Source organism: Lactuca virosa, chromosome 7 (genome assembly GCF_052849685.1).
Source record: "Lactuca virosa cultivar CGN04683 chromosome 7, Lactuca_virosa_CGN04683_v6, whole genome shotgun sequence".
Lineage (NCBI taxonomy): Eukaryota > Viridiplantae > Streptophyta > Magnoliopsida > Asterales > Asteraceae > Lactuca > Lactuca virosa.
This window is the reverse complement of record NC_136432.1, coordinates 53320824-53344979: the sequence shown is the minus strand read 5'-3', so window position 1 is coordinate 53344979 and position 24156 is coordinate 53320824. Positions and strand designations below refer to the sequence as shown.

The 24156-nt window shown below is 37.3% G+C and overlaps 3 protein-coding genes across 3 annotated transcripts; 1 reads left to right on the top strand and 2 right to left on the bottom strand.

The window, feature by feature from the left end:
* The first annotated feature begins 1866 nt into the window (after positions 1-1866).
* On the top strand, positions 1867-6146 carry CIPK23 (CBL-interacting protein kinase 23). Its single transcript, XM_079059963.1, has 15 exons — positions 1867-2713; positions 3033-3095; positions 3299-3370; positions 3464-3571; positions 3654-3734; positions 4181-4234; positions 4328-4453; positions 4535-4624; positions 4712-4831; positions 4921-5046; positions 5223-5339; positions 5441-5497; positions 5612-5686; positions 5802-5877; positions 5960-6146. Exons 1-15 carry the CDS (start codon positions 2540-2542, stop codon positions 5983-5985), a joined length of 1365 nt encoding a protein of 454 aa, XP_078916089.1. The 5' UTR covers positions 1867-2539; the 3' UTR covers positions 5986-6146.
* Positions 6147-6375: 229 nt separating this feature from the next.
* LOC145124562 (Mitochondrial transcription termination factor family protein) lies at positions 6376-7379 on the bottom strand. Its single transcript, XM_079059964.1, has one exon. The coding sequence runs from the start codon at positions 7358-7360 to the stop codon at positions 6449-6451; it is 912 nt and encodes a 303-aa protein (XP_078916090.1). The 5' UTR covers positions 7361-7379; the 3' UTR covers positions 6376-6448.
* Positions 7380-10985: 3606 nt separating this feature from the next.
* LOC145124688 (Chaperone DnaJ-domain superfamily protein) lies at positions 10986-14066 on the bottom strand. Its single transcript, XM_079060117.1, has 7 exons — positions 13229-14066; positions 12376-12884; positions 12205-12290; positions 12043-12108; positions 11874-11963; positions 11585-11761; positions 10986-11453 (listed from the first exon to the last, which is right to left on the bottom strand). The coding sequence occupies exons 1-7, from the start codon at positions 13774-13776 to the stop codon at positions 11403-11405; spliced, it is 1527 nt and encodes a 508-aa protein (XP_078916243.1). The 5' UTR covers positions 13777-14066; the 3' UTR covers positions 10986-11402.
* Between the last annotated feature and the right edge of the window lie 10090 nt (positions 14067-24156).

Sequence of the window (24156 nt, the reverse complement as noted above, 5' to 3'; positions counted from 1 at the left end):
ACACCAACATTAAACCCAATTATCAAACAAAACTCTTCCGAACCATAAACCATTTTCGTATCCCCCAGTCTAAAATATAACCGTTTTATGCCATCTAGGGATAAAACGGCATCCGGTCGTAGCTGATGAAGAAACATTTTATAGAACATCACCCCGTCCCTTTGTAATTGAGGGACGTCTAACAAGTAACCAAATACGGTCTGTCTAAAACTTTCGCGTCGTGCACCATGTAGCACCTCCAATACTTTCCAAATGTTGCACCCCGATCATTTTTGGTTGACAATAGCTTTAACATTTAAATTTGTATAATCATGTTGAAAAACAACATGTTAGAAAACTAAACAACTACTTTCTTTAAAAATATCCGGATATTAAATGAAATAAATAAACCAACATTCAAATTACAACCATAACAATGCGTAAACCAACATTCAAATTTCTATAATCATGCTGAAAAACAACAACATATTGTAACCATTTTTTCATAGTAACGACAAGTAAACAAACACTAATTTAAAAAACTAAACCGCATGTAGACTAAAAAAATGCAAATGTAATACCACATCAATCAAGAAGAATCATTATCTTATTAAAAAAACTCATTTCACTAAACTTATTAACAAAAAATTATCAAATGTACAACTACCCAATGCACACTTTACGCATTGTATACTTGTACATTCATACAACCACTAACCAAATAGCATCAAAACTTCAAGGCTACTAATAAATACTACTCTATCTATCAAATACAACACAATTACCCAATAACACACAATATATTTTTTTTTTCAAAAACTAATAGAATAAATCATAAATAAACAAAACCTACACTTGATAAATGTTGATTAAAACACAGAATGCGTTAAGATCTTACCATATTTTCGGGATTGTTGAAGAAATCGTCAATGATGGCTCTAAGGAAATCGCAGAGAGAGAGAGAGAGAGAGAGTGTGTGTGTGTGAAAAATGAAGAAAAAACGTTTTTATACTAATCCATTACGAAATCGCAGATGGACCGAAGGAAATCGCAAATTAACTGTTCCATCTGCGCAAGTACAAGTGCCTAAAGCACATCTGTGCTTTAGGCACTTGTACGTTCGTGGATGGAAAAGCGAAATCGTAGATGGGCTTAATCCATCTACGATTTTAAGGGCTATTTTTGTAATTTGGGATTTTTTTTTGCTATTTTCCACAAAGTAATTAGGATTTTTGGCTAAATTTGTAATTTTCTCTTAAAAATTTTAGTGATTTTGCTTCGTTTTTTCTCAATTATACATTTGGTCTTTATAGTTTTGGAAAATGAAGAATAACAAAAATAAAAAAGATGTATATAGGTCTTTTACTTTGACTTAGGGCGTGTTCGGCACGGAGCGTTTGGGAGTGTTTGAGAGCTTCTAGCTTCTAGCGTTTGACAAAACGCTCCGTTTTAAACAGAAAGTCTCGTTCGGCACTACAAGCTTTTAGCGGTTACTTTAAACAAAACGTTTCAAATCCAAATGCTACTTCATTTAGCGTTTAATAAAACGCTACAAGCTACAAGCCACCCGCTACCAGCTAATTTTGCCGAACACGCCCTTAATGTTGTTAACAACGACATCCACCAAAAGGGACTAATGGCGCTTGTTTGAAACCACATGGACACAACCAATCAATCTTTTAAAAATTAAACCAAACTAACCAAACCACAATAAATTTATAAAAAGAAAGACATTTTGATTTTTGCATAGATTTAAGGAAGGAGATTATTTTATGATATCTATGAAAAGATCTTATTTTATTTTAGTATTTTAGTGATTAAGGAATATATTATAATTCTATGAAAGGCGACAAAAACAAAAATTAAGCATTCTTTATACACTAATTTAGAAGATTAGGGAGAGAGGTTGTACTGGGGAAGAATTCATGCGAATATGAAATTCTTATTCAAGTAACCAAAACCACGCCATTCAATTATTGTGATTTCTGTGTGCGTCAACCCCCTTCGTTTTGCCCTCCGTTTTTACCAAAGAGATCAAGATTCTCAAAACCCCCCAATTTCCCCAAAATTGGCATGCCAAAAATCCATTCATTTTTCCCAATCTTTCTCTTTGAATGTTTAATTTTTGGAAATTGAAGACCTGTCATGTTGTGATCCCGTTTTCAGCTAATTATGATCATGCTTTAATGTTTGAAGATCTCGAAGGCGGTTCCTACGAGGTTAATTCGTTCTAGGGTTTCTTTCTCTTTGCTTCCTCTCCTTTCTTAATCTGAAATTTTAGGGAAGATGAGTGTTTCCAGATCTCAGGTTTGGCAACCTTGTAAGAAGAAGAGACTTTGATTTGATTGAAAAAGTTCTTCGGGGGAAAATGGATGGTATATGCATATCTTAACTTGATATTTCTTTCGATTTCGAATAAAGAAGATGGAATAATACAATTTTTGGAAAGATCGTCAAAGATTCATAGGAATATACTTGTATATTTCTGTATAGATAGATAACAGACGGGGGTTTCATTTGGTATACAAAACATAGAGGGTTAGAAGGAGGGGGTAAACAGATGTCGTCGTCGCGACCTTCGAGGACAAGAGTCGGTAGGTATGAGCTCGGAAGGACGCTTGGGGAAGGGACGTTTGCGAAGGTGAAGTTCGCTAGAAATACTGAAACAAATGAGAATGTTGCCATCAAGATTCTCGATAAGGAGAAAGTTCTCAAGCATAAGATGATCACTCAGGTATGGAGTCTCTGTTCATAAACGTTGATTTCGTAAATCCTTCATTCAAGTGCCTGATCTCAATCAACTTTCGCGATTCGTTCTTTCATGATTAAAGTGCAGAGGGATCATATTGAAAATCTGTAATATGATCTAATAATCATTTAGTTATCTAGTTTTGTTTCTTCACTCTATAGCTTGATTCTTTATAATTGCACTGGGATTGTTTTTTGAACAGAAAAGTCCATCTGTTGCCATGTTCGATAATCAGTGATTTAGTTCCTCTGTGTTTTCTTTTGTTTGCAGTTGTTTTTGTAACATTTCTTTTGGAAAATTGCAGATCAAACGGGAGATATCAACAATGAAACTTATCAGACACCCAAATGTCATTCGAATGCATGAGGTTAGTATGTCAATCTGTACATTTCCACTATTAAGTCACATATAGAAATTAGAATCTTAGCATTAATTACACATGTGTATCTTCTATAAAAACTTAGTTTACCCTTTCAAGTTTCAATTCATATTAATGAAAAACATTCCTTTTTACGTTTATTTTTAAGCTTTTTGCACTAACATAATCAAGGGATTGTTGTTTTGTATTAGGTTATGGCAAGCAAGACAAAAATATACATTGTTTTGGAATTTGTCACAGGTGGAGAACTATTCGACAAAATTGTAAGTTTTCATGGTAGCTTTAAATTGTCCATATATTTCATGTCATATTTCCACAATCCGCATAATAATAAAAAATGTCCTTATATTTTTCAGGCAACTAGAGGTAGACTTAAAGAAGATGAAGCAAGAAAGTACTTTCAGCAGCTCATTAATGCTGTAGATTATTGCCATAGTCGTGGTGTTTTTCATAGAGATCTCAAGGTCATTTTTCTTACTTAAAGGTTTTTATACATCTTCTTTTCTCTTATATAAACACCACTATTACTTTCTTTATTTTTTTCAGCCTGAAAATTTACTATTGGATGCAACTGGTTGTCTCAAAGTTTCTGATTTTGGATTAAGTGCACTTCCTCAACAAGTTCGTGTGAGTGTTTTATTTTTCTTACTTTTTCCCATTAAGTTTTGTGTGGATAAATGATGTTTAAAAGATATTTTAGAAAATCACATCACACTTAGGGAAATGGAAGGAGAAAGTAAACGAGGGCAATTTTGTAAAAAGTTAGGGTTTAATCGGGAAAGCCTCCTTTTTCCTAACTTTCTCTATTAAGTCGCTCATTCTGCATTAAGTCAAAAAGAAACACCCGTTGGGTGTTTCCTTTTGACTTTCTTTGACTTAATGCAGAAAGAACAACTTAAAAGAGAAAGTTAGGAAAAAGGAGACTTTCCCGATTAAGTCCTAGCTTTTTACTAATTTGCCCTCGTTTACTTTCTCCTTCCATTTCCCTAAGTGTGATGTGATTTTCTCAAATATTTTGTAAGCATCATTACCATAATATAAAATAGGGGGGATTGAACTAAGTTTCTTTACAGGAAGATGGATTATTACACACAACATGTGGGACCCCAAATTATGTTGCCCCTGAGGTAAGTTATATTTTGGTCCCACATATATATTTTTTTTATTACAGATGTTGATTAAGCTAATTTTGTCAGGGTTTGGTTTATGTATTTGATTAGGTAATCAACAACAAGGGTTATGATGGAGCTAAAGCTGATTTATGGTCATGTGGTGTAATTCTTTTTGTTCTTATGGCTGGATACCTTCCTTTTGAAGAATCAAATCTTATGGCTTTATACAAGAAGGTATTTGAATTTCTAGCATCCTTTACATTTACATTAGGGTTAATATCGGAATATTTTGTAAGATAATTGAAGTGATTGCAGATATTCAAGGCTGACTTCTCTTGTCCTCCATGGTTCTCTTCAAGTGCAAAGAAGCTAATCAAAAGGATTCTGGATCCTAATCCTTTAACAGTATGTTTATTAAGTTGTTTTTTTTCTGTATTAAGTCAAAATAAAAAGTCAAAATCCAATATTGTAATTTTTTTTTTTTTATGACAGAGAATTACAACAGCTGAAGTGGTGGAGAATGAATGGTTTAAGAAAGGATATGTGCCACCTAGATTTGAACAAGAGGATGTTAGTCTTGCTGATGTGGATGCTATTTTCAATGAAGCCGGGGTGATTATGCTCTCTCTAAGATATGATGATGTGTCATTTTACGGTTATACCCTCCTTGTATTGATGGTGTTTTGTTTTATGAAATATAGGATTCTCCTATCCTTGTAGTGGAAAGGCGGGATGAACGCCCTGCTCAACCTGTCACCATGAATGCTTTTGAGCTTATTTCTAAATCTCAAGGCCTCAATCTCAGTTCTCTTTTTGAAAAACAAATGGTAATTTTTTTATTCCTGAATAATTTATGTTTAACAAATGATTTGAGAAAATGAAGTAAGAATTTTGTAAAGGTTAGGCACTTAATGTGGAAAAATTCATTTTCCTGCCTTTTTTATGTCAAAAAGAGATTAAATGACTATTTTACCCTTACATTCGGAAAAAAACAATTTGATAGGGGCTTGTGAAGCGTGAAACAAGATTTACATCTAAATGTCCAGCCAATGAGATTATATCAAAAATAGAAGAAGCTGCTGCACCACTTGGATTTGATGTCAAGAAAAATAACTACAAGGTGAATTAGAAAGAAATTTAAAAAAAATGGTCCATTTTTTTAACCTTGTATTTTAATGTTTTAAACACCCGGTTTTTTTTTTTTTTTTCTTTTCACAACAGTTGAAACTTCAAGGCGAAAAGACAGGACGCAAGGGTCATTTGTCTGTTGCAACAGAGGTATACTTTTGTTTTTTATTGAACTGGAACTTTTTGCTATTTTTTTGGCTATAAAAATAAGGAAGTTATATATGTTAATATAAAAATCATGTATTAAAATATTGCTCTTTTCAGATTTTTGAAGTGGCACCTTCATTGCACATGGTTGAGGTTCGAAAAGCAGGAGGAGATACATTAGAATTTCACAAGGTATACAAATAAAAATGTCATGAATTTTTTGCATTCATGTTTCGTTTTAATTTTGTAAATCTTTTTCAGGAGAAATGTTGTTAATATGTGTATATATTTGTTGTTGAGTATGCAGTTTTACAAGAACCTTTCTACTGGATTGAAGGATATTGTGTGGAGAAATGGAGATGAAGCAAATGGAGATCTGAATGGTATTTTTTTGTCTGTTTGGATTAAGTGCTTAAATGAAAATTTTAAAAAAATATTTTATTCTTTTTTCATTTTTTTTTTCAGGTACTACCACTACACTACCTCCTTGATAATGGATTTTTGGATGTTTTGCCTACTATTTTTAATTTTTTGTTTTTGTTTGATCTATATATAATATATATTTATATTTATATATTGTCATGACTTAAACACTAAACTATGTAATGTAATGGTTTTCAGACTATTTTATGACAAATGATGTTTAATAGAACACTTGCATTGTCAACCTTATCTTTGATATGTCTGTTAAAAGTCTTTAAAAATAAAAAATGATGTTTGATCCACAAATAAGACTTGTAGGCATTTTCTATAGAGGGCTAAATGTAACAAAATAGTTACATATTTGTTACTTTCACTTCTTTTGTTATAAAGATCTATCTAATTAAACGAATGTCATCCAAAAATAAAAATTTCACTATAAAATACTATAAATAGATAAATAAATAAAAGTAGGTAGCTATTTATTGCAAGTTAGCTTATTCTCAATACTTACAAAGAGAAGAAGGAATGAATTTACAAATATCTTGATTTGTTGTTATTCCCCTGCTTTAACAAATCTGCAAACTCTTCATCAGTGGTTTTAAGTAAAAGGGGTAATGGAATCTTAATCCCACATTCCAAAGCCTCCAAATGCCTAGGCTTAATCCTCTTCTCCAAACTAAAAGCAAAATACTGTGGGAAATCCTTCAATTCACTCAAATCCCCCATCATTTCCTTCTCAAAATACTGGAATTTCGGCTTAAAATTATTCTCAAGACTGAAAGTAAACAACCCAGGACACCTCAAAACCATCTCAATCGCTTCCCTTTTCGAAAACCCAAGTCCAATCAAGTAATCCAGCTTCGGAATCAACGTATTCTCCACATTCGACACCAACAAAACACAATCCTGATAAGCCAACGCCTCCAAATCCCGAAACCCAAGTCTTTGAAGGTAAAACAGAGCAGGTTTCAGTTGGTTTTCAACGCTCGAAACTAGCAATCGAGGGCATTTATTGATGACTCTTCGGAAATTGTGATCTGGGATTTTGAGATCGTGTGAAAGGAAGTTGAAAATCGGAATGAGATCGTTGGTGATGGTGGATGTGAGGATTTGAGGGCACATACCGATGATTCTTGGAAGGTCTTTTTGTTGGATGCCTTTGGATTGGAGGAATGTGACGATGGAGTGAATGGAATCGAGGGAGGTGGAATGGATTGAGGGGTTTAAGGAAAGGGCTTTCCCTGAATCGATTCCCATGACTTCGAGACAGAGGATTTTTTCTTGGAATTGGAGGGAGAGTTTTGAGTGGGTTGGAGTGTAGAGAGGGTGTTTATGGAGGAGGGTTTTGGGTTTTTTTGAAAGTTGAGGGGTGTCTGTTGATTCTTGTGCTTGTTCTTGAGGTGAGTATGAGTTGAATGCTGTCATTGCTGTTGTTGCAGCCATGGTGTTTTTGTGTGTGAAGGATGAGAGGGGGTGGGGTGCATATATCTATATATCTTATATATCTGGTGCAAAGAGAGGGAGGTGGGGTAGGGTAGCGTAGGGTAGGGTGGTGTAGGGTGAGATGAGGTGGTCAATTTTGCTAGAAACCCATTGGTTGTTGGATGATTTTATGGATGAGGTTATTCTCAATCTTTTCTGCAAGGAACCATTCATGAAATTCTCTTTTAGACACGTTGATTTTTCAATTTTACATTAATAGTCCTTGTATAGAGTTTTATGACATGGTAGATATTTGAATTGTAAACCTAGCTGCTTAGTACCTTATTTAAAGTTGTTGGAAATCTACCTTTAGGGTTTGGTAGAATACTCAAATTGTGTTGTCAAGCATGTAGTAAATATGCATTGTGTATCCTCATAAAATTGAATGATATGTCAACCGAAGGTTGTGGGATTCAAACATAGTACTTACTTCATTTTGGATTGTTTATATCCCAAAGTTAAGGTTATGAGATTCGAACATGAAATTAATTTCATTGTGTATTCAAAATGAATTTGTTTTGATACCAAACATTGTCTACATTTGGACTAGGGAAAACTGTAATAAAATCTTTACATATTAGTTTCATAATCGATTTAGTCATTATATATTTTTATTCAATTAAGTCTTATAAACCGGTAATCGTATTCAATTAAACCCTTGGACCCGATCAACATGTCATCCAATTTTAAAAAATTACATTTTTTGCCCAGATTTAGAAATTAATTACAAATTTGGTCCAAATTTTATACTTTTGGCCTAGATTTTAAATTTTATTACAAATTTGGTCCAAATTTTACCCTTTTGGCCCAAATTTTAGAATTTCGTTATGAATCCATCCTAACTTTAGTTTTTTTACAACTTATTTTCTCAAAAATTTATTTCGAATATGTTTTTTCTTTATAAAATCATATTTATACAAAAAAAAACATATTTTCTCGGTAAATTAGCATAATAATAATTTATTTATCTTTAGAACTTTCCTCTAATTAAGGCAAATTAAATCAATTAAATATTATTAATTTAAAATCCTATAATTAGATAAATCCTTTCAAAGCCGTATAACACACTATCTCAACCTTAATACCTTGAGCCACCGTCATCACTCTAACCCAAACATCTCCATCACAATCCTCTTTGGTCATTAGCTTCATCGCAACCAACATCGAAGTTTGAGATCACCAAACCACCAGCCAATACCACGATCTGCTTAACAACGTAGTGATTGGTGGTTTTTAAGGCGTAGTTTTCTAGCGACGTTAGTAGAGTAGGTGACGATAATAACAGGGATGGGTAATGTTGGTTGCTAGTTATTTCATAGGAAAGAAAAAAAACAGTGAGAGATAGTGGTGACGGGGAATATGAGTGGTTGAAGTTGGTGTTTTATGATGGTTGTGGGTCGTTATGGGGAAGGAAAGCTATAGTGTTTGTATACGGTTCTTTTATAAAAATGTGTTTGAATAATTTTTTATATAATACGTGTTTGTATACATTTTATATATAAACATGTTTGAATACGAATGCATTTATTATAAAATAGGTGTTTATATATATATATATATATATATATATATATATATATATATATATATATATATATATATATATATATATATATATATATATATAAACACTTATTTGAGTGCATATAAATATGTTTTTACAAAAGAATCGTACACGTTTACTATGAAATAAGTGTTTGTATACATTTTATATATAAACATGTTTGAATACGAATGCATTTATTATAAAATAGGTGTTATATATATATATATATATATATATATATATATATATATATATATATATATATATATATATATATATATATATATATTATAAAAACGGATTTGTATACAAATGTATTTGTAATAAAATATGCTTTTTTTTGTATAAATATGACTTTATAAAGAAAAAACATATTTGAAACAACATTTTGAGAAAAAAAAAAGTTGTAAAAACAACTAAAGTTATGATGAATTGATAACAAAATTATAAAATTTGGGCCAAAAGGGTAAATTTTGGACCAAATTTATAATAAAATTTAAAATTTAGGCCAAAAGTATAAATTTTAGACCAAATTTGTAATAAATTTCTAAATCTGGGCCAAAAATGTAATTTTTGAAAGTTGGATGACCTGTTGACCGGGTCTAAGGGTTAAATTGAATACGGTTGCCGGTCATTAGGACTTAATTGAATAAAAAAATATAAAGACTAAATCAATTATGAGGCCAATATGTAAGGATTTTATTGCAGTTTTCCCTTTAGACTATTTGGCAAAGTATTAATGATTTTTTATGTATAATTGATTTATACAAAAACATTTATATTTTATACATCTTAAAATTCAAGATAAGACTAGTATGTTATATATATATATATATATATATATATATATATATATATATATATATATATATATATATATATATTCGAAATACAAGTTTATTTCGACTCCTATTAAATAGATATTGACCAAAATGGTGCAATACTGGTTGTATTTTAGGAGGTGTTAGCATTCTAGTACCATATAAGTTTAAACATTTTACAAGAAAACATAAGTAAAGACCCATTAATTTTTAATGAATATAATTGTGTTTACAATATGGTCGTCAATAGTGTTTGATGTCTACAAATGAGTGGAGTATTAGGCTTGTATTTACCGCGTATAAGACCGCTTTAGACAAGAGACTGAGAGAGGCAGCAGAAAGAGAGCAAGATTATGGGTCTGAAATCGATTCCAAAACAATAAACTACCTTAATTTAATTTAATGGATGGTTAGACCACACAACTAACTTATAAATTGCTAAACTAGCTTATAATTTAGTTTTTTATAAGCTATTTATAATAGCTTATAAGGCTTAAATGTGTATCACCAGGTTGTACTGCAGTGGTGCGGTGAATAACACACTTTATGGTCTGAGGTGTGCGGTAAATACCCCCGCGCGACACCTTTTTACTGCCACCTATTCCCTTCGGTTGTTTCTTCTCTTTTTTCTTCTTTTTAATTTTTTTTAAATTTATTATTAAATTAGTATATAATCTTGTACTACGGAACAAAAGAACTTTATTATAATTATCAACTTTTGTTGATACAATCTTTAACGATACTAAAATTTTAATCAAATTAGTTATTTATAATGTTTCATAATTATAAATAGCTAAAATTGTTTTTCTTTATATTTTGAATTTATAACTTTTTTTTTTTTGAGATTTCATTGCATTGTATCCAATATTTTAAAAACCGATTTTTTAGTTGAAGAACCAGTATGGTGATCAGTTTACGGTCGGTATACAAAATTTAATAAAAGTGATAAAACAATATTTCTTTGACTAACTTTTACACCAAAACCAATCATATAGAAAGAAAAAACACACCAACAAGGAGCTTGATACAACTAGTTAATACAGGAAAAGATAAACAACAACGCCTATAAACTAAAACCACAAACAAACAAAAACAAAAGCCAAAAGCCAAACAACCAATTAAGGTAAAACTCTAGCAACTCGAAGAATAAACTCAACCCGTTATCAATTTGCAGAAATACTTGCTATGATCATCAAACTAGTAAAAAAACATCAAGGGAAACTCAAATAACAGTGTTATATAACAACAATCAAAAAGCACCAACTATGTATGTTTTTATACAACCAACACGTAACAATTTCACACACTCATTAATTCAGATTACTAATCTCAAGTTTATATAAATAAATAAATAAAAACCACAAAATTTATAATCAACATGTCAGAATATCCTTACTTGACACAAACAAACACTATCTTAATATCTTCTATATCTCTTCAAAACACACCACTCTGCAAATTCTTCTGCAGTCATCTTCTCAAATTATGCTTTTCCCTTTTTATCATACACAACCCATCACACCTTCCCTTTACATATATATACTTACATACATACATGTGTGCGTTTTTTATGTGTATGTGTGTATGTGTGTGTGTGTGTGTCTAAACATGTTCACACAGATTCTTGCATCCACTTTCATGTTACAGATGCACGAACATCTTCTGATATAAAAGTAGCCCATGCATCCTAACCAAAAACATTATCAAGAAACTCATCACTAACCATATTTCAAAACCCACCCTCATTGTGTGTGTGTGTGTGTGTGAGAGAGAGAGAGAGAGAGAGAGAGAGAGAGAGAGAGAGAGAGAGAGATTTACCTGTAGGATTGGAAATGCTTTCTCTGCAACATATTTTTGTGGGATGGTGGCACCTCTTTGCTGGAGTTTATCAGGGTGCAGACATAATCGTGCTTTCTGATAAGCTTTCTTCACATTTGAACTATCTTTGAGGTTTGTTAAAGGTATCATAATCCACCCACTACTAGGCCATAGAATCTAAATTCATCCAAGATTAACAATTGAGTCAATGAGGGCAATTTTGTAAAAAGATAAGGACTTAATGGATTAAGTCATTAAGTAAAAAGAAACAACATCCACATCCACTTACATGATGTAATGTTGATAAAAGTAATCGGATGTTTGGTTCTTTTCCATCAGACCACAATTTTATATCCTCATCCAGCAATTCTAAATCCATCTTGTTTTAATAATTCAAGAACACAAGTGTTAAAAGAAAATTCATGGGATTCATGTATATATATCAAGGTTTTTATTACCTGTTTACATGCGCTTGCATCTTTTTCCAGTGGTTCTTCTGTTGTCCATTCCTTTTGTTTATCCAACTGAAAGTGAAGATTAAGAAGAGTTAATAATACAGACACAGTCAGTATAAGAAGTTAAAGAACATATGAACTGAAAATTAGTGCTAAAATGTTCACCAATGGTGATTCTCTTGATGAATGTCCGGTGCTCTGCACTTCAGGAACCTGTTTTACACCAGCTGTGTTTGTGTTTATATTTGTGTCTGAAAAGAAACATAACATACAAATCGAAAATTAGTAATGTAAATGCTACTTCAAAGTTCAAATAATTTGGAATTGTTGCATCACCTTCAACTCCACCACATTCGTCTACCTCAGCTTCTTCTTTACTCCATACTTTCTCCAAATTACGCGTTTCACACTTTTGTTTAGCCCAAGCAATCGCTTCATCTATACCGATCCCTTCGCCTATTCTTTCCCGATTCCTAGGGTTTATTTCAATTACGTAAGAGCTCATAACTTCGTCGTCGTCTTCTTCGTCTTCTGGATCAATGTCTTTTCCTTCATCTTGCTCCTGATAAAACGAAGACACTGCAGATGATGCAGGGGAATTGACTTGCAGATCCTCTATGGACTCCTTGAGAGTACTGGTGTATGAATCGAGTCCAAAACTGATAATTTCTGGAGATGAAACCCTTTGTGAGAATCCGGAATAGCAGCCTTTGAATTTCTGGATATAATCACTCTCGACGCTTTGGGTTTTAGCGAAAGAATTACAACTCCAAGGAGGATCCGGTTGTTCCTCCGCCGTTTGCATCTTCTCCGATGTGTTCCATTTCGATGAGACATTTATTGGCCTTCACAAAATCATAAACTTCTATGAGCTTTCCATTTTTATACGAAGCTAATTTTTTTTTGAAGGAATGTAGCTTTGTCAAAGGAATTGGAATTGGAATCGGAATAAGATGGAATTATAATATCAAAGAATAGTAAAAGTGTTATATAATTCTAGCAATTTATCATTTATATAGTTCTAAAATTGTCAGTTATGCTTAGCAAAATTATATTTATTTATTTATTTCAATATATTGAAGGTGTTTTAATCTTTTAATATAAAGGAAAGGAATGGAATTGAATTCCATTCAATCCTAAGACGGAATCTGAAGTAATTTTGGAATTTTACGGACTCAAGTACACTGACCTGAGCTTGGAAGCAAAGGAAGAGAAAGAGACGTCGTCGTCGTCCACCACCGCCGGCCGAAACGGACTCACTTCCTCCGAACTCAAGATTGAAGACGAATTCGACTTTGATTTCGAATTTGAGTTGGTATGCGACTTAGATCTAGACCTCGATCTTCTGGAGTTACCAAATATATCACTGTAAAACTCTTCTTCAGTCCTCCGCCTTTCTCCTCCTCCTGTTCGACTCTCCGGAATTCTAAACTCCGGCAACGTCCGATCACTCCTCCCTCCCAAATCCATATACCCTTTGGGTTTCCTAAAAATATCTTCAAATACCAAATTCCTTGACCTCGCGAAGTCGGCTTCAACGGAGTATTGACGGGAAAGCACACTGCGAGGTGGACCACCGAACACATCATCAAAGTCCTCAGGATCTAGGGCTTCGTAGCCGCCGTCACCATTCTGGCGATCTGCTTCATCCGCCGAGCGTCGCGGAGGGAGGTTACTGGGTTGGTGTTTGGTTGCCGTTGCCGTTGATCCCATTCTCATCCTCCATGATTCGTCCATTTTTGGTTGGGCGGCGCCCGGTGGTGGTGGTGATTGTTGTTGTATGGGTGTAATGGAGTTTTGCAGAGTGGGTAAAACTCCATGGTTTAGGTATATGGTTATCTGGAAAGTTTGATGTGAGGGGCCATGAGAAATGATTGATGTTTTTCATGCCTGGGGACAGTGGAAGACGATAAAGATTGCTTTCTGATAATTGTGACACTTTCCTCAGGGATTAGGACATGGGTAATCGACATTTTCGCTATTCCTTTTTGATGAAAGTGGGTTCTTTTAGCTTCAACCTCCATGTGGTAGAAAATATAAAGTAGAAAGATAGAAGGATACTAAACAAATGGAAATAACAGGTCATGGGTGACAACTGACAAGAGAATGTTTGATATGGAACATAGTTGATAATAATAGAAAAAAAGAAAGAAAAACAAAACAAAAACGACACTTCTTTTTAAGTATTTTAAAAAAAATAACCAAAAAATATGAGTTTCTTTTAATAACCATTAATTTTGTAGGGTCCATTGAAAAATGAGAGAAGACCCTTTGAAATAGTTATAAGGTTATTCGAGTGAGTGGGCGTCATAGACGTGTCCTGCGCGTGATAGACACGAACGACACCCGGGCGGCTTCATTGGTGTAGTGGTGATGGTATGTAGTCGGGTTTATGCTTTTTAACGTCTTCTTCTCTCTATCTATATCTTCTCCCCTCTCTATCTCTATATCTTTATTCTCCTCTCTTCTTCCTTGTGTCAAGAGTAGCCTAGTGGTGGTGGTGGAGGGACGTGGTTGACCTAACGGTGAGGTGGAAGGTGACCACGTCGGATGATGCCCTTCCCACTTCGAACAACCTAACGACATCGTTTTTTTTCATTTTAACAGTGGTTCTCTGCAAAATAGTTTTTTATGTTTAAAATATTTGTCTAGAGAAAAAAAAAAAGTATTATTGGATGGTAAGTATGTTGTGCCCTATAGAGGAGGGCTACTTAAATGAAATTCAACATAAATCTCAAAAACAAATATTAACTCTAACAACTATTATCGTAAAAAACGAAAAGGAAAACCCTAATACATACACAACTATCTACACTCATACAACTCACAATATGTTGACTCTCTCACTCATATATTAATGCAATAACAAGCTAACCAAGATGATTAAGTAGAATCTCTCATAACTCACAATACGTAGAGTACACATGATATGAATTAGGGTTTTCATCTTTGAAATGAGATATAAATCTCCATCTCTTCGTATTTATATGAACACTATTTACACTTTGCACCTTTGAAACTCAAATAAGCTCCTTTGGTCCTTGACACATTATCTACACAACTATAACCTTCCACCTTTAGCCAACTTAACATGTTATGCCCTTTAAGATTTATTTATCTACTTTCACAGACTAAACAAAATAAGTCAAAATAAAGGGACTTTACACATTTAGTCATTAGAGATTTATGTTGACAATGTTAAAAGTATAAGCTTTCAACTTTCTGTGCTGAACTTTGAATGCATTTGAAAAACATAGTTTTTGACAGATAAGACTATGCTCATTTGCCCAAGTGGGCTTTATAAATACATCAACTATTTTTTTTTTGAACGGCAAATAATTATTTTTTCTCCTCTCCCGGGGATTGAACCCGGGACCTCCTAGTTAGTTTGTTAGTTTAACAACTCCTTGTTAGTCAAGTGGGCTAGCCACAACTTGTATACATCAACTACTTGTTTACAACCTTAATTACATATTCGGACGCCTTTTCCCTTACAAAATTTGTCGATTTCTATGTGTTTAGTTCTCTCGTGAAAAATTAGAATGGATGAAAGCAAGATTGTTGAACGATTATCACAAAATACATCAACATGTAATGCACAATTAGTTTTTAAAACTTTTAATAATTTAAAAATCCAAATGACTTCATACTTATAGTGGTTAAAACTTTATACTATTCTTTTGTAAACGAGTAAGAAAGAGTAGTTTGTGTTTTACTTTTCCAAAAAATGTGTGAATTTCCAAAAAAAAAAAAAAAGATTTCGTCACAGATCTCCTAGTGTCAATGCACTTTCCCATAAGGGTGTCGCGGTGCGGTTTGGCGTAGTTTCGTGTGGTGCGGTGCGGTTACAAGACAAATCTACAAATCGCACCGCATATGCGGTTTGATAGTTTTTGAAATCACAAACATCACATACTGTTTTTTGCTTCCGAACTTATGAAAAGTATTGAGTATTGTTAGGAAACTTGTAAGAAACTCAACGCGATTTTTCAAACAAAATCTAAGAGATTGACTAGATTATGGTTAGTAAAATTAAATCTAACTAAATAACTTGTTTTTAAATAGATAATTTGACAAGTAAAGTGATAGTAGAAGTTTTTAATATTGCTTAGTACCAACGTAGGTTAAAAATTGTCTAAACATCAAATCACGAATCAATTGCATATAGTTGAAATGGATACAGAACTGGATTTGTCTTAAACTATGATTTTTCTTAAAAATATATTCTTTACTTTCTTTTATGCAATCGTTTGTCTTAGTTTTTTTTAGTTAATTAAAAATCCCCTTTTATTTTTATTGTCATTATTTTTGTGTCAACTCACAATACCTTGTGCAAAGAGGTGTAAACCAGCTGTTTTTGTGTCTATGTGGATTCGATTCCTACTTTAGTTATATTAGGTTTTGATATATTTAACAGTATTTGTACCCCTATTATTTGTTGGTTTGACGACCTAACACTTATACTTGATGTACTTGGGTTTATCACATTAAACAGTCTAATTTCTTGACAATATGCAACAATTTCAAAACTCTTGTCTAGACGCAACATATAAAGTGTTTCCGGTGTGCTTAGGGGAAATACACATTTAGTGATCTCAGTTACTTGCATCTGATGGTACCATACACCGATCATCGTCTATCGATGCTCCTAAAAAAACATTATTGCGGAAAGGAAACACTGACATTTTTTTTGAAACTATGTGGTCTTTGTTACTATCTTCTAGGTTCCTAGTGTTTTTAAAGAGAATCACTTATAACTTGTCCATGTGATAAATCGGTTCCCTACTTCAAATTATTTTGGGATGTCTTCGATCGAAAAGCTATATGGTTATTTACCTGATTATATCATCATTATGTGTTTTTGGGTGTTCTTTTTTTGTGATCCACCCTCATGTTAAGTGAAATAAGTTATTGTCACAATCGGTATTATGTGTTTTTAGTGTATGATATCAATTTTAAAGGATATTATTGTTTTGATCTAGTAAGTTTGGAAATATATGTCTCGTGACATGTCATTTTTGTAACATCCCAAAAATACAACCCAAAAATTTTTGTTTGAAAACATTACTAAACCATAATATCAAATATCAAAAGATAGAAACCATGAATCGTGTGTCTCAAAATGTCATAATAAATTATCAAATCAAAACTAGTGTCAAGATCATATCAAAATATCAAAGTCAATCTCCCAGGCTAAGTTGTGGTGTGTGTCATGCCATCATCCCGAGCCCTTCCCTTTGCTAGTTGAAGTACCTGAAACCAAAACTGAAACTGTAAGCACGAAGCTTATTGAGCTCCCCCAACTACCACATACCATACAATAACATATAAAGCACATACTGGGCCTTGCCCACTGCATCAGACCTAAGTCCGGAACTAACTAGGGCCTTGCCCACTGCATCGGACCGAAGTCCGGAACTGACTGAACATAGCATAACATAATCATAGCATATAATATGAACACATATATTGCATACTGCATCGGACCATAGTCCGGAACACATAACACATACCATGCATGTATCACAAAGACACCAAGCATACTGAACTACTGCATCAGACTGTAGTCCGGAACTACCGCTAACTAAACGGGCCGGCATTGTGGCCGTAGACCCGTTCCTACTGGAAGGAAAACTCACCTCGTAAGGCTGGCTACTGAAATGCTGCTCGAGAACTGTCTGACTGCTGCTCCGGTAACTCCCCGGCTACAATTCCCAAAAGACACTTAATCAGACGCTGATAACTAATCTTAGGGTAAAATGACTATTTTACCCCTGGTCAAAGTCAACAATCCGTTGACCTGACTCGCCGAGTTGGGCCGCCAACTCGTCGAGTCCCTATCTTTCCTTCTACTCCCCTTCCCGACTATACTCGTCGAGTTTAACCAAAACTCGACGAGTTCTCCTTCTTTACTGATATCCTGTCAACCTCCATCTGACTCGCCGAGTTGTATGAACAACTCGTCGAGTTCACCTTCAACATAAGAACACGTCCAGTCTGTGACTCGCCGAGTTGTATGAACAACTCGTCGAGTCTGTTCTTACGGGTAATGAGATTGCCTTGGACTCACCGAGTCAGGGCGTAGACTCGCCGAGTCCCTCTACACTCAGATCCATGTCTTAACTCACCGAGTCTTTACTCCACTCACTAAACACACTCGCTACCACTGAACAGGGAATCTAAGACTCGCAACCTGACTTGCCGAGTCATAAGAACGACTCGCCGAGTCCTTTGCATGCAGTTTCTATTCAGTCGATTCTAATCAGTTTTAGTGCATCCAATTCATAGATCTGGGTTTCTGGGACTATCTGAACACGTAAAGTTGCTAACTTTACGTGTATCTATGATACAATGAAGCAATAACACTCAAACTTGGCTATTATGGGGGGTTACTTGACTAAAACAAAGCCATGGCTGCCAAAAGGTGGCCTTCTTGAGATTCTGGAACTCAAGAGAGGCTAGATCCGAGATATGGCTTGATTACAAAGCTTCATCATTAGGGATTTGGGGTTTTTGAGCTCAAAACCATCAATTTGGGGACAAACTAGATCTAGCAATACAATAACCAAGATGAAAGCTTTATTACCAGAAAGGATGGCCAAAGAGGAGTACAATCTGGATCTACTTCTTCTTCCTCTGATTCTTCTACCTTCTCCTTCTTCTTCTTGCTCAACAATGCACCAAGATTCCTTCACAAGGGCAAAGATCACTCACACACACTTCAAGGAGGCTAGGGTTTCGGGAGTAAGTCTCTGAGAGGTGAAGGAGGCTGGTTTAGGGCTATAATGGTGTTTAAATAGGGTACACTCCCTGAAAATTAGGGCTTCGTCCAGACTGGCGGACTCGCCGAGTCCGGAATATGGACTCGTCGAGTCGGCACGCCAACTCCACATGTTGACTCGCTGCTACTCGACGAGTTAGGGCCACTGACTCGTCGAGTAGCTTCTAAAATAAGAAGAAAAATAATGTTTAAATGCATACCAGGAACGGGGCGTTACAATTTTCTTGGACCATATTCCAATTTTCTCCATCCATGCTCGGCCACATGACATGGCATACTCACATCTTCAAGTTATTTATCATTTTTGTATTGTTCTTGATAAAATTGCATTTGATGTCTCAGTTCATGATACATGACCAAAATTAAACATCGCCCCTACACCTATGACCGCCCCTTCACCTACTATGTCCTCAAGAGTCTGAATCGTCCTCTCGCTCTGCCCATCCGTCTGAGGGTGGAAAGCGGTGCTGAAAAGGAGACGAGTCCCCATCTCGTCATGGAACCGCTTCCAAAACCTGGAAGTGAACCGGACGTCTCGATCTGATACTACCAAAACAGGCACTCCATGACGTGACACAACCTCTCGCACATAAATATCGGCTAACTTCTCAGCCGATATACTCTCCTGGATCGGTACGAAATGCGCGCTCTTGGTCAACCGATCCACTATGACCCAAATCGCGTCAACTCCACGTGCAGTCCTGGGAAGCTTAGTAACGAAATCCATGGTGATATCCTCCCATTTCCACACGGGAATATCTAATGGCTACATCTTGTCGTGGGGTCTCTGGTGCTCTGCCTTGACCTTCCTGCAGGTCAGGCATCTCTCCACGTACCAAGCTACGTCCTGCTGCATGCAGGGCCACCAATAATCGGGTCGAAGATCTCTGTACATCTTCGTCGCCCCTGGGTGGATAGAGAACCGAGACTTGTGGGCCTCATCCATCAACACCTGTCGTACTCCTCCCCAGTACGACACCCAAACTCTCCCATGGAGGGTCAACAATCCTCGACTGTCATAATCGAAAGAAGCTACTCGGCCCACGATCCTCTCACACTTCTGTCTCTCCTCCTTTAGGCCCTCAACCTGTGCCTCTCTAATCTGCTCCAACAATGGAGTAATCACTGTCATCCTCAGACATATATCCCTGATCGGGGCCGACATCGCCTTGCGGCTCAGGGCGTCGGCCACTACGTTGGCCTTGCCCGGATGATAAAGGATCTCATAATCGTAGTCCTTTACCACGTCTAACCACCGACGCTGCCTCATGTTTAGATTCGGCTGATCCATGAGGTACCTCAGACTCTTGTGATCTGTGTAAATGGTACAACGGACCCCATAGAGTTAATGTCTCCAAATCTTGAGGGCGAACACCACTGCCCCCAGCTCTAAATCGTGCGTCGGGTAGTGAGCCTCGTGAGGCTTCAACTGTCTAGAGGCATAAGCTATCACATGCCCTCGCTGCATCAACACTGCTCCCATACCTGTGATCGAAGCATCACAGTAGACTACGAAGTCATGCACTCCCTCTTGCAGGGTAAGAATCGGTGCCTCACACAATCTCTGTCTGAGGGTCTCAAATGCTGCCTGCTGCTCAGGCCCCCAGCGAAATGCCACCGACTTCCTGGTCAGTCGAGTGAGCGGAGCTGCTATCTTGGAGAAATCCTGGATGAATCTCCTGTAGTACCCTGCCAAGCCTAGGAAGCTCTGAATCTTAGATGGAGACCTCGGGACCTCCCACTGCATCACGGCCTCTATCTTGGCCGGATCTACTAGTATACCCTTCTGGTTAACGAGGTGTCCAAGGAACTGCACCTCGCGCAACCAGAACTCACACTTGGAGAACTTTGCGAAAAGTTTCTCCCTCCTCAGTGTCTCTAGCACCTCCCTCAGGTGCTCCTCGTGCTGCTCCTGAGTCTTGGAATAGACCAAGATGTCGTCGATGAACACTATCACAGACCGATCTAACATCGGTCTGCATACGCGGTTCATGAGATCCATGAACGCGGCTGGTGCGTTGGTGAGCCCAAATGGCATCACCACGAACTCATAATGACCATAGCGGGTCCTAAAAGCGGTCTTCTGTACATCCTCACCTCTGACCCGCATCTGATGATAACCGGAGCGCAAATCAATCTTGGAGAACCAAGATGCTCCTTGGAGCTGATCAAACAAGTAATCTATCCTCGGAAGTGGGTAACGGTTCTTCACCGTCACCTTATTCAACTCCCGATAATCTATACACATACGGTGTGTCCCGTCCTTCTTCTTTACAAACAGGATCGGGGCTCCCCATGGTGAACTGGTCGGTCTGATAAAACCCTTGTCTAGCAGCTCCTGCAGCTGCGTAGACAACTCCTGCATCTCGGGAGGAGCCAACCGGTATGGTGCCTTGGCTATTGGAGCCGCACCAGGAACCAGGTCAATCCTGAACTCAACCTGTCTCTCAGGAGGTATCCCAGGCAAATCCTCTGGAAATACATCCGGGTACTCGCATACTATCGGTACATCGTCAACTGTCGCCTTGCCCTTCTCCCGGGCATCTAAAACATAGGCGACGTACCCCGTGCAACCCTGCTGAAAGTAGCGCCTCGCTCTCGCTGCTGAACACAGAATCGGTCCGCGTTGTGGCCTCTCGCCCTGAATCACTAACTCTCCCCCACTAGGAGTGCGAACCCTCACTAATTGTAGCTCACAATCAATCACCGCCCCATTAGGGCTCAACCAATCCATACCCACTATGACCTTATTCCCTCGTAGGGGAATAGGAACCAGATCTACTGAAAACTGCTCATCAACTAACCGCAGCGAACACCCCCTATGTACCCTCGCGACCATGACGGTCCTGTCATCAGCTATCTCAACCTCAAGCGACTGTCCACCTCCCCCGGAGCTCTGCTAAACCGCTTGCTAAGCGCAAGCGAGACAAACGATCGGATGGCCCCCAAATCAAACAATATTGTAGCTGAAATGTCGTTCACTAAGAACGACCCTATATACAAACACATAACCATGAGAAATAATCAATACTAAATACAGAGATAAGAGGAAAATACATACCCGTCACCACATCAGGAGTCGCCAGCGCCTCCTCTGCTATCATCTGGAAAGCTCTACTCTTCGCCACTGGCGCCTCAGCCCGACCCTGACGGCCGTCTGTAATCCTCAAAGTAGCAGGGGCAGGTGCTGCCGCTAAACTCGGGCACTGGGACTTTTTATGTCCCCTCTAATTGCAATGGAAGCAAATCAGATCAGCTGCTGTGGTGGTGGTGGTGGCTGTACAATCCCTACTCATATGCCCGGTCCGACCGTACTTGTAGCAGCCAGAGATCACTGCCTTGCACGCCCCATCGTGCAATCTCCCACACTTGCCACACAGACTGTGGCTCTGCTGTCCTCTAGATCTATGATCCGATACCTTGGGCTTTTTGCCCGAACTCCCTATGCCAGATGCCGCCTCTGGCTTCCTCTTCTTCTCCATCTCCAAATCTATCTCTCTCTCACGAGCCCTCGCAATCATGTCATCCAGCGTTTTACAGCTGGATCGGCTCACGAACTGTCTGATATCACTCCTCAACATCTCATGATAACGGGCATTCTTCATCTCCTCATCAGCCGCATACTGAGGGACGAGAAGAGCCCTCTCCCTAAACTTGGCGGTAATCTCCGCCACAGTCTCAGTAGTCTGAGTAAGATCCTGAAACTCCCTCGCTAACTGTTGCACCTCGATAACCGGTGCAAACTCGGCTCTGAACCTGGTAGTGAAATCGGTCCAAGTCATCGCATCGAGAGCTGCGTCATCTCCCATGACATGTCCGATCTCCTCCCACCAATCTCGTGCCCTGTCCTTCAGGAGACAGGATGCTAGTCTGACCTTGTCCCCCTAGGGACATCTGCTGGTGCGGAATGCATTGGTGACATCCGTCAACCACCTGGTACTCGCAATGGGATCCCACGCCCCATGGTAATCAGAAGCTCCACATGCTCTGAACTCCCTGAAAGTGAGGGTGCGCGACCCCATCATGGCCGCCACCTCAGCACGGAATGTGCTCAACTTCTCGTCCATCAGCTCTAAAATACCCTCCTTGATCGAACCGAAGATCACAGGAGTCTGCTCGAGTATGATGCGAGTAATATCTGAGGAGAGAAACTCCCTAGTCTGCTCATCCAAATGCTCGGCCCCCGAGCCTGATCCGGATCCCTCACCGACACCTGAACTGCCGACTGCTGGTCTAGGGCGTAAAACCACCATTCTCGTAAACACATAATGACAATGTCAGGAATACAGATATATCTCGAGGGATCGCTACTACTACAAGTTTCCTGGTCTCATCTCAGCCTTCCTTGATTCGAGTATGGATCCTCTGCTTTCAGTAGTACGGGCCCATACTACCTTCCACATCTATCCGTACTTTCCTCAAGAACTGCCTTGACTCCACCAAGTCCCTTCTACTACCACTGCTCTCTGCTACTCTCATCCTAGGTTTGCCCTAGGGTAATCACCAACCCACTCTCCGCTATCAGCTACACAAGAAGTCTCGGCTACCTCCCCCTAACTAGCTCGTGAATACTATTACATATCGCTACGACTAGATAATTCTTCGAATGAGAGATTCTACCCTACAACGGTTGGACTCAGACAAGAGCTGCGCAATAGAGCTAGACCTAACCTTCTGAGATTATTTAATCCTCACAATATGTAACGTAACATATTCATTTACTAGCTAGTGAAAGATAACTAAGACTCCTAAAAGCACAAATCAAGCAACATTCGAGCATCGAGTACACATAATCAAGCATATACTACTCTGGCTATCATACTGACAATTCTATACTAGCATGCAGTTTTCATAGAGCTGAAACACATATAACAGGCACATAAGGCATCCTTCCAAGATCCTTAGTCCTAATCTAGCATGTTGTTCTAATAAAGCTGATAATCATAACATATCATAAACTTGTATGAATAATTTGGGAGTACTTACTTGAGCTCGACTGATTGCATGCACCGCACCCTTTTTCTCTTTTCAAAGTTCTTTTCTTTCTAAAAATTCTTTTTTGCTTTTCTAAAACTCCTTTCTTTTTAAGTTTCTTTTTGCTTTTCTAAAACTCTTTTCTTTTGAAAACTTTATACCACTTCCTTAGTTTGAGTTCAGACACACTCGGGAGTGCGCCCGAATCCCTCAAACCAAGGCTCTGATACCAACTTGTAACATCCCAAAAATACAACCCAAAAATTTTTGTTTGAAAATATTACTAAACCATAATATCAAATATCAAAAGATAGAAACCATGAATCGTGTGTCTCAAAATGTCATAATAAATTATCAAATCA